Source organism: Cololabis saira, chromosome 19 (assembly GCF_033807715.1).
Source record: "Cololabis saira isolate AMF1-May2022 chromosome 19, fColSai1.1, whole genome shotgun sequence".
Classification (NCBI taxonomy): domain Eukaryota; kingdom Metazoa; phylum Chordata; class Actinopteri; order Beloniformes; family Belonidae; genus Cololabis; species Cololabis saira.
This window is the reverse complement of record NC_084605.1, coordinates 739,735-751,520: the sequence shown is the minus strand read 5'-3', so window position 1 is coordinate 751,520 and position 11,786 is coordinate 739,735. Positions and strand designations below refer to the sequence as shown.

General features: G+C 43.0%; 1 protein-coding gene across 1 annotated transcript in view; it reads right to left on the bottom strand.

The window, feature by feature from the left end:
* Nucleotides 1-2,524: 2,524 nt before the first annotated feature.
* LOC133419847 (inositol polyphosphate multikinase-like) overlaps nt 2,525-11,786 on the bottom strand; it is a 45,617-nt gene continuing 36,355 nt past the window's right edge. The window contains exons 5-6 of the mRNA XM_061709309.1: nt 8,854-8,935; nt 2,525-7,217 (exon numbers count right to left, since the gene is read on the bottom strand). Coding sequence (XP_061565293.1) covers nt 6,574-7,217; nt 8,854-8,935 — 726 coding nt within the window. The 3' untranslated portion in view covers nt 2,525-6,573. The remainder of the gene's footprint in view (nt 7,218-8,853; nt 8,936-11,786) is intronic.

Sequence of the window (11,786 nt, the reverse complement as noted above, 5' to 3'; positions counted from 1 at the left end):
ACAATATATTAGAACTATTAGTCTGTCCACCAATCAAAGGCCGTCAAGGCCTTAAGTTTGTGCCTCTTTTTCATGTATTTCTGTAAGTTTGTGTTTCTTTTTCATGTATTTCTGTAAGTTTGTGTCTCTTTTTCATGTATTTCTGTAAGTTTGTGTCTGTTTTTCATGTATTTCTGTAAGTTTGTGTTTCTTTTTCATGTATTTCTGTAAGTTTGTGTCTCTTTTTCATGTATTTCTGTATGTATTTCTGTAAGTTTGTCTCTCTTTTTCATGTATTTCTGTAAGTTTGTGTCTCTTTTTCATGTATTTCTGTAAGTTTGTGTCTCTTTTTCATGTATTTCTGTAAGTTTGTGTCTCTTTTTCATGTATTTCTGTAAGTTTGTGTCTCTTTTTCATGTATTTCTGTAAGTTTGTGTCTCTTTCATGTATTTCTGTAAGTTTGTGTCTCTTTTTCATGTATTTCTGTAAGTTTGTTTCTCTTTTTCATGTATTTCTGTAAGTTTGTGCCTCTTTTTCATGTATTTCTGTAAGTTTGTGCCTCTTTTTCATGTATTTCTGTAAGTTTGTGTCTCTTTTTCATGTATTTCTGTAAGTTTGTGTCTCTTTTTCATGTATTTCTGTAAGTTTGTGTCTCTTTCATGTATTTCTGTAAGTTTGTGTCTCTTTTTCATGTATTTCTGTAAGTTTGTTTCTCTTTTTCATGTATTTCTGTAAGTTTGTGCCTCTTTTTCATGTATTTCTGTAAGTTTGTGCCTCTTTTTCATGTATTTCTGTAAGTTTGTGTCTCTTTTTCATGTATTTCTGTAAGTTTGTGTCTCTTTTTCATGTATTTCTAGTTCATAGTGTCCTGATTTTCCGCCGCTAAGTGTGTGTCGCCCCCTGGTGGTGGACTGTATGTTTGCTGTTTATCTTTCAATAAAAAACTTACTGCTGCCGAGCCGCCGGCCAATCAGAGGCCTCGGTTACTGTCAGGTGACCGCTGTCAGCTGACAGTAAAAGTTATTTTGTTTTTATCGTGGAGGATTTTTTGTGCCAAAATTAAATAAATACTTAGAAATGAATTAATTAAAATGGGAATTAAATATATAATTCATTAATTACATGTCATTCATTAAAATTAGAATTAAATGCCAATTAATTAAAATACAACACATACACATCTAATTAATGAATGACATATTTCATTCCCATTTAAATTAAAAATTAAAAAGCCTTCATATATAGACATTTGGATTGTAAATTTATATTTTGGTCAAAGTTGTAAAGAAATGCATCTCTTCACTTCTGAACTGATGTAATAAACCTTTTTCATGGGTGTAAGTGGGTTTGGTTGATCTTTTCTCAGAGACGAACAATCTTTATCCTCCTTAAACGGATGTTTCCTCCCGGGGAGTCGGTCTGAATGTTGGGAGATTTTTCCTCTCATGAACTTGGACTGAAGGACGAAGTCTGTTTGGGTCAGGGGTGTCAAACTCATTTTGCTTGGCGGCCCGGATTTTACCAATTTTTTTCTCGTGGGCCGCACACTGAAAATAACAAAAACCGTGCAAAAAATGTTTTTTCTAATTCTTTTTTTTTTTTTACTATTGTTATGTAATCCAATATCAGTTTAGTTCATTTTAAAAAGGAAATATGCACTTTGTTTACACTCAGAAAATTTTTTTCAAATTATGTAAGATACTTTTAATATAATTTTACAAAGATAAACAGAAACAAGTGTTTTTTTAATATTTCGCTTTTTTATAGGAAATTTAATTAAAAGCTAAATCTTTCTTATTACATCTAAGAGTGTTTTTCTTTGTGATTTAGAGATTTTTCCAGTACAATAAGTGTATTTATTTTTAAAAATTGGCGCGGATATTTACGCCAGTGTGCCGAAAAAGTCAGCACTTCTTTTTTAACTGTTTTACTTTGTCACTATCCTCGTATTCAAAACTGAAATTCTCTGAATAAATATCTTCTATCATCTTTTTTAGCAGTGATATTTTTCCTGCGAAAATATATAATAGTAAAAAATAAACGACCGTCTGCAAAGAAATAAAATCGGCAAATGCATTCTAGAAAACTAAAAAAATGTCAAACTGCTCTTTGTGGAATAACGATGGATTTGTAGAAGAAATATATTATGGGATATGCTGCGATTCATGGCAATTATTTATGTCTTCCTTTTTAGTAAATTAACATTTCGTTTTTTCGTTGGAAACTTCTCGCGGCCCGCACATTTGACACCCTGGTTTAGGTCGAAGCAGCAACTGATCCTCTAAACCGGTGGCTTATGTCTTTCCTCTTTAATACACGTGAACAAAGGACATTACACATTATGTATGTATGTATGTATGTATGTATGTATGTATGTATATATATATATATATATAATCTATTTCTTATCCAGGCCAGATCTTAGCTAACACTGACCACCGTGTGATTGTGGGACGTTGTGTAAAACGTCGTGTAAAACGTAAAACGTCGTGTAAAATGTAGTGTAAAACCTCCCGTCTCTCATGAATAAAAACCAGGACTCTGATGAAATTCAAACCAAAGATGGATTTTATTGGAAAACAAAACAATAAAAGGAACATTTTATAGTCTATAATATTTTACTCTGTCCTGTAAGATTAAACCGATATACACGTCATCATGTTACAAAAGATCAGGTTACTGTTCCATCCAGGTTATGGTTGGAGCTGCAGAACTCTGCAGAACTCTGCAGAACTCTGCAGAACTCTGCAGAACTCTGCAGAACTCTGCAGAACTCTGCAGAACTCTGCAGAACTCTGCAGAACTCTGCAGAACTCTGCAGAACTCTGCAGAACTCTGCAGAACTCTGCAGAACTCTGCAGAGTTCTGTAGAGTTCTTCAGGTCCAAACAGAACTCTGGAACTCCAGGTCGGCACAAACGGAGGCTAAAAACCTCATCCAGGTTAAAATAATCAGAGATTAAAATCTGTTTACAGTTACATCCTCAAATCACATTAGTCAGATTATCACGGAGCCGCGGGGGTTAAAGTTCACGACGTAGGAACCAGAACGGACCCGGTTCTGGTCCTGCACTGGAACGAACAAACGCTGGAACGATCGAACCATCGGACGATCGATCAAACGAACGATTGAACGATCAATCGAAGGATCGAACGAACGAACTATCGATCAAAAGATCGATCGAACAAACGAACGATCAATCGAAGGATCGAACGATCAATCGAACGAAGGATCGATCGGACGAACAAACGATCAATCGAAGGAACGATTGATCAAACGAACGATCAATCTAAGGATCGAACGGTCGATCGATCAAACGGCCGATCGATCAAACGGTCGAACGATCGGACGATCAATCGAAGGATCAAACGGCCGATCGATCAAACGGTCGAACGATCAATCGAAGGATCGATCGAACGATCAATCGAAGGATCGATCGAACGATCAATCGAAGGATCGATCGAACGATCAATCGAAGGATCAATCGAACGAAGGATCGATCGGATGAACAAACGATCAATCGAAGGAACGATCGATCAAACGAACGATCAATCGAAGGATCGAACGAACGGCCGATCGATCAAACGGCCGATCGATCAAACGGCCGATCGATCAAACAGCCGATCGATCAAACGGTCGAACGATCGATCGAACGAACGATCAATCGAACGATCAATCGAAGGATTGATCGGACGAACGAACGATCGGACGATCAATCGAAGGATCGAACGAAGGATCGATCGGACGAACAAACGATCAATCGAAGGAACGATCGATCAAACGAACGATCAATCGAAGGATCGAACGATCGATCAAACGGTCGATCGATCAAACGGCCGATCGATCAAACGGCCGATCGATCAAACGGTCGAACGATCGATCGAACGAACGATCAATCGAACGAACGATCAATCGAACGATCAATCGAAGGATTGATCGATCGAACGAACGAACGATCGAACGCTGGAACGAACGAACATAGGGAACTGCAGCTCCACTAATTCCTCCTCCAGGCCTCTAGGTGGAGCCACCGCGCTACTGAAACAACAAACCGCAGAAACGGAGTTAGCGTTCCAGGTCGGCGCTGGAAAACGTCCCGGGCCGAACAACGACACCAACCCGTCGTAGCGTAGCGGAGGCTAACTAGCTAGGCTAAACTATCGTAGTGGAGGCTAGGCGGATCAGAGGAGGAGAGTTAGCGATAATTATCTAACGTATCCGACGCCATCGTCATTCCCGCCGGCCTCCGCTAGGCGGGTCACACTAGCTAGCTAGAGCTACAACCCTCGTAGTAATTTAGTAGTTTAGCTCCTGAAGACGACACACGCACACGCGCACACACGCGCGCACACACACACGCACACACACACGCACACACACGCACACACACAAGATTTAGTTTCTTTCCGTCTCTTTCCTTCAACCAACGATTAGAAAAGCAGCATAAATCCTTTTAGTAAAATGTTAAACAGTTTATCAACTAATTTCACGTTAGCGCGTCGCAGGCGCGACGAGGAACTTCTGTAGAAAACTAAATAATAATAATAATAATAATAATAATGTCCTAAACGTGTCGGAGGGGAAGGCTACGCCCCCGACTCCGACTCCGAATTAAACCGTTGGTTACGAGTTAAAAATCACAAAAAAAAAATCATCAAATTCACTCGCTGATTCTACAAAAAAATGGCACTGGGGTCTGACGGAGGCGCTAGCGGCGCTAACGAGAGCTTGAGATGGCAGCGCTAACGATGCTGCGGCGCTAGCGAGATCGTGAGATGGCGGGGCTAACGAGATCTTGAGATCGCGGCGCCGAGGTCGCTGCGCTAATGATGCTGCGGCGCTAGTGAGATTGTGAGATGGCGGCGCTAACGATGCTGCGGCGCTAACAAGGCTGCGGCACTAGCGAGATCGTGAGATGGCAGCGCTAATGATGCTGCGGTGCTAGCGAGATCGTGAGATGGCGGCGCTAACAAGATCTTGAGCGGTAGTAGCGAGATGGCGGCGCCGAGGTCGGACCGAGGTTGCGGCGCTAACGATGCTGCGACGCTAACGAGGTTGTGAGATGGCGGCGCTAACAAGGCTGCGGTCGCGGCGCTAACGAGGTTGCGGCGCTAACGAGGTCGCGGCGCTAACGAGATGGTGAGATGGCGGCGCTAACGAGGTTGTGGTCGCGGCGCTAACGAGATCGTGACATGGCGGCGCTAACGCGATCGCGGCGCCAGCGCGACGTCAGAGATGATCCCGTTTCCTGGAACCGTCGGGTCGGCAACAATAAAACTAAATAAAAAACGGCTTGAAAACAAGAAGGAAACAGTAAACCAGAGTCTTAGTAAATAAAAACTTTGAGATAATCAGAGATAATTCATCAGTAATTGTTATAAAACTTCTGTACAGCATCAGGATCGTCGTTGAGAGAGAGAGTCCAGTAAATACCTGAGTTTAAACCTGCTGGAACCAGAACCCGGACTAGACCCGGTCCTGGTCCCGCGGCCGGAAACACCGGCCAATCAGATCCAGTTAAGAGTTGGGAGGGGGCGGGGCCACGGGAGGGGGCGGGGCCACGGGAGGGGGCGGGGCCGTCGGGTTTAAAGTCCCGCTCTTTTTCAAACTCCACAACTTTTCATTAAAGTTAACGGGAATAAACAGGAAATTCTGGTCTTGTAATCTTTCACAATTCATAAATGTGTCTTAAAAATTAAAATCTAATTTTGGGTAAAATTATTTGGGGTTAAATTTGTCCAGAATCAGCCGAATGTTACTGGAACCATTGATTTATTTTTTAATCTCGACTTTCTGTAAATGATTACGAACTAAAAATTTCCTTTTTTTTGTAGATAATTCCCTGAAATTCTGAACAGATTTCCACATTGGAATTTTTTATGATTTTTTTTTTTTTTAATTTATTCATTTATTTTTTTTAATGAAAATCTTATTTAAGCAATTTTGGTTAAAATTATTTGAGTTAAATTTCTACTTTCCATTTGTCCAGAATCAACTGAATGTTATTGGAACCATTGATTAAAAATAATAATCTCAATCATAATTAATCCACGACTTTCTGTAAAAGATTACAAGCCACAAATTTCCTTTTTTTTCCTAGTTAATTCCCCTAAATTCAGAACAGATTTCAGTATCTGAATATTTTCAGATACTGAAAATTTAAAAATTTCAAATTTAAACATTTAAAATTTTAAAATTTAAAATTTAAAATTTAAAATTTTTAAATTTTAAATTTTCCCGCTCAACATTTAGTGGAAAGTTCTGGTAAAAACCGAGTGGAAATGCACTTTAAAACAGTTCCTGGGAACCGGAGAGAAGATCCTGGAACCGGCGACACCAGGGCTAACGGCGGCTAACGATGGAGGGAAAGAGATGAAGAAACTTCCAGTTCTGGGCGTCGCTCCGCCGGGAACCCTGGGAGTCGGTTGCCACGGCGACTCCGTCGGTTGCCACGGCGACTCCGCCGGGTCAAAGAGAAGCTTCCAGTGGCGTCGGGGACGTCGTGGAGATGCTGCGTTCAGGGACTCGGCTCACCGACGGAAACAAAAGAGTTTTAGTTCTCCGTCGGGGTTCAGAGTTCCCCGCTAGGAGGAACTAGCGGGTTAGCGGCTCACTGGGCGGTTCGGTCGGCGCTGGAACCTGTGCCGCGTCGCACAGGATCTGCTCCAGCACCGTCAGCAGGTGCTTAAGGCCGAACACGTAGCCGCCGTCGCGCCGGTCGCTGGGGAACACGTGGGCGAAGTCGATCATCTTCACCTCCACGTCGGCGGCTCCCGGCTCGTCCCTCCGTTCCCGCCCCGCTAGCCTCTCCGCCGCGGCGGCGTCCGTAGCCTCCGCCGGCGGCGGCGGAAGGTTCCGGTTCTCGTGCGCCGGCCGGTTTCCCTCCCTGCAGTGTTGGTCGCCGCACTTCCTGTTGTTGGCGTAGACGACGGCGGCGGCGCGGCTGCAGTCCCACGACGGCGGCGCCGCCGTCAGCGTCTCGATGTTGTTGTTGAACTCGGCCACTTCCTCCCGGTCCTGGACCGGGTTCTGGTCGCCCGCCGGGGTCACGGCGGTCCCGGGTCCAGGACCGGTACCGGAGGACGGCAGGCCCTCGTAGACAAACAGCAGCGAGCTAGCGTAGAAGGCTAGCTGCTGCTGGGAATCGAACCAGCGCAGGATCCGCTGCACCTTGTGGATGCTAGCTAGCACGGCGTCCTCACGCAGACGCACCCCGTTGTGGAAGAACCGGGCCAGACCTGCGGACGGAGGACAAGGTTAGCGGTTAGCAGAGACATGTTGGACCAGGACACAACGACCAGAATTATGACCATGCCAAGTGCTGGCAATTTGCTAGCATTTTGCTAACAAGCTAAAGTTGCGGCCATATTGCAATCGTTCAAAATAGCCCAAAGGCAATGTTGCTAGCATTTTTCTAACAAGCTAAAGTTGCGGCCATATTGCAATCGTCCGAAACGACCCAAAGGCAATGTTGCTAGCATTTTGCTAACAAGCTAAAGTCGCAAAAATCCCGTAGAAGAAGAAAAAAGAAGATATGGAAGAAAAAAATCCCCAAAAATAAAACACGCCTGAGAAAACCTGAAAAATTAAGGCGATATATTAGTATCCAGAAAAGTTTTCGCTTTTCTTATTATTATTATTCTGCACGCTTTTTTCGTCCGTTAATGCAGCCCGAACCGTAACGTTGCACCCATGCATGCCATACATAATTGGATGCGTCTCCATCGTTGCCTCGATGGGCATTACTTTTCTCAGTCAAAAGTGTTACCGTGGCAACGCTAGACGTCAAAAAGTGAAAAAAAAAAATTGCGAAAATTTGTCCGAACTTGGCGTATCGTATAGAGACATTGTTCAAACTTTCAAACACTCGGCCCGAGTGGCACCTTATTATGCCAATTATTACAGTTTTTGAGATATTTAACTTTCAATAAAAACTTTGCACTTTGTACGCTTGTTGCTAGGTTGTGGTTATAATCCCGCCTGCAAGACAACTCGGCATCAAAGTTGATTCAGATCCATTCAGAAATACCAAAATGAAGTTAATATAATTACTTTTATATTTATTTCATATGCAGTCGCCTGAATCTTTAATCCTGCAAAGACTCGGCAGCAACTTTATGAGGTACATCGGATCCGACACTTCCTTTGATCCGGCGCCTTTGGAGCCGCTCGACTTCCCGGCGCCTTTGGAGACGACGCTTTACTTCCCGGCGCCTTTGGAGACGACGCTTTACTTCCCGGCATCTTTGGAGACGACGCTTTACTTCCCGGCGCCTTTGGAGACGACGCTTTACTTCCCGGCATCTTTGGAGACGACGCTTTACTTCCCGGCATCTTTGGAGACGACGCTTTACTTCCCGGCATCTTTGGAGACGACGCTTTACTTCCCGGCGCCTTTGGAGACGACGCTTTACTTCCCGGCGCCTTTGGAGACGACGCTTTACTTCCCGGCATCTTTGGAGACGACGCTCGACTTCCCGGCGCCTTTGGAGAAGCTCGACTTCCCGGCGCCTTCGGCTACTTCACTTCCCGGCGCCTTCGGCTACTTCACTTCCCGGCGCCTTCGGCTACTTAGGTAGGCGTTCCGATCTTCCAGTCTGAAGTTTTTGGAGACTTTACCGTCAGCTGACAGGCGTCTTTTCTTAGGTGGAACTTCATGTATTGATCGCTTGGAGATTCTTCTGCGTACTTTCGGCTTTATGAACTGGGTATTTTACCTACTGATGTTTTCATCTCAAACCGGACTGGCCAACCTCCAAAAGCTGCCGCCACTTGATTGATTGATTGATTGATTGATTGATTGGCAGGCAGAACAGATGTACCTTATAAAGCAGCTGCCGACTTTTACACAACGAGACAGAAAAGGAAACGTACCGTCTTTAACCGTCTCCTTCACCAGTCCTCTTCCGTAGTGTTGGTCGTACGAGTCGAAGGTGCCGCCGCGAACGTCGTACACCTGGAAAACAGACCAACGTTATACACCTGGAAAACAGACCAACGTTATACACCTGGAAAACAGACCAACGTTATACACCTGGAAACAGACCGACGTTATACACCTGGAAAACAGACCAACGTCGTACACCTGGAAAACAGACCGACGTTATACACCTGGAAAACAGACCAACGTCGTACACCTGGAAAACAGACGGCACACGGTCAGGTTTACATCGTAAACGTGTAACAACGACCTGCCAAAGACAATCATCCTGAGACACCGACCCCCAAACACGTCTGTTTGAAGTCGTTTCTCAAATTAACCTCCAATCAGGAAGATCCTGGAGACTAACGAGTCTAAACTCTATCTACTAATGAGTTTATTCTCTATCCAAACAAACGATTACAGATCAGAGATGTTTCCCGCCAGAATGTCCGGTCGGTCCAGCCAAAGCTGCTCACTGAGCGCTGGTTTACTGAGACTGAGATTTCCAGAAAAACGACTACACATATAATATCCAACAATATCGTTGTAGAAGGCCTGTGTTGAAAAAAAATTGATTTTCCGATTCTAAATCGATTTTCATATTACTACTACAACTACTTCTATCCGTCTGACATACTTCCCTGCAGGTCCCTATCCCTGATAGGCCTTCTATGATTCCTGTGCTCATCAATAACCAACCCAGACTGCCAAAGGCTAAATTAGATTTTAAGAATAAAAACAAATCAAATGTCAATGGTAATCTCATATCAGTCAAGTGTACACCAATTCCAGATACTGTACATCCCACTGCTTTTAACAGTAAACTTGGTCTTCTTAATGTCAGATCCCTCTCCAATAAATCATTTTTATGTAATGATTTTATTGTCAGCCATGATCTTGATTTTTTTCTAATCACTGAATCATGGCTGACCAAGGATAACATAGCTCCTTTAATTGAAACGAGTCCCCCTGGCTACTCTTACCTGAATCAACCTAGATTAACCGGCCGGGGGGGTGGTCTAGCTGTTGTTTATAAGAACTGTTTTAAATGTTGTAGCACCACGTTTGGGTCTTTTACTACCTTTGAATCCCTCTGTTTCACTGTTTCAGGTAGCACACGGACCCTCTTTATTCTTATTTATAGACCACCTAAATCTACAACCGGTTTTATCACAGAATTCTCAGAATTATTGTCAATTGCTATCCCTAAATTTGATAATATTCTAATTGTAGGTGATTTTAATGTGCATATTTGTTGCCCTGAGAATTTTTTAGCAAATGAGTTTTTAAATCTGGTGGAATCTTTTACTTTGTCTCTGGCTCCTACTGGTCCTACTCACATCAAGGGCCACACATTAGATCTTGTTTTATATACTGGAATTACTGTAAACAACACGCTCTGTGTTGATGTTGGGGTTACTGATCATAATTGTATTTTATTTAACACTGCCCTGCCCATTACCTCAACCCAACATGAAAGTCAGACACGCTCCCGCATTTTTAATTCAACCTCTGCCTCCATATTCTGTCAAGAATTTGCTTCCTCTGAGTTCCAAATTTGCTCTTTAATGAACACTAACGATATTTTAAATGGTTTTAACAGCACCTGCTCAAACATCCTAGACAGAGTTGCACCTTTTAAAACCAAAAAGCTTAAAAACACCTCTCAACCCTGGATAAATGAGGAAATTCGCTCATTAAAGAGAATCTGCCGTCAAGCTGAACGGAAATGGAAGGCCACACGATTAACTGTCCACTTTGACAGTCTAAAAGTCTTAATGAAAGATTTTAATTTGAAAATTAAAAATGCTCGAGCAAACTATTTTGGGGATATTATTGAGAAAAACCAGCATAATACCAGAGTGCTTTTTAATATTATCAGCCGTGCTACAGATACCCCGCCCACTGTGATTGAGCCGTCTACGGAGACATGCGAGAAATTTTTATCTTTCTTTTTTAACAAAATCAGTGTAATAAGAAATCAAATCACCCCACTGCCTCTTGTAACACTCGAACCACCTGTTAATCTGTTGTGCTCTTTAAATTTGTTTCACCCTGTCTCAATAGAACATCTTGGCAAAATCATCTCCAACATGAAGCCCACATCCTGTCCTCTCGATATCATCCCCACCCGCTTCCTTAAAGAAGTCCTGCACTTAGTCTGTCCTTCTATTTTAACCATAATCAACTCCTCCCTCTCATCAGGCATAGTCCCAGACCACTTCAAGACTGCATTAGTACAACCACTGCTCAAAAAATCCTCATTAGACCCCACCATCCTGAACAACTTCCGTCCCATTTCCAAACTTCCATTCCTGGCCAAGGTTTTAGAAAAAATTGTTGCAGAACAGGTGATCTCATTTATGACCGGAAATGGCCTATTTGAAAAATTCCAGTCTGGCTTTAGAACGGGCCATAGCACAGAGACTGCACTCCTCAAAGTGCTCAATGATCTCCTTTTAGCAGCTGACTCTGGCCATTCATCTATTTTAATCCTTTTAGATCTCACTGCAGCTTTTGATACCGTAGATCACCTGATTTTATTGGAACGTCTCAATAACTGGGTTGGCGTCTCTGGCATTGTTTTAGACTGGTTTTACTCATATCTCCACAATAGGACTTTTAATGTTGCTATTGGTGACTGCAGATCTTCCACAGCATCTCTGTCTTGTGGAGTACCTCAGGGGTCAGTCCTTGGCCCGCTGCTCTTCTCACTCTACATGTTACCTCTAGGTCACATAATCCGCAGACACAATATTAGTTTCCATTTTTACGCAGATGACACACAGCTTTATTTCTCTTTCGACCCTACCATCAACCATCAACTACACACTCTCAAAGTATGCCTAAATGAAGTACAAATCTGGCTGTCTAATAACTTCCT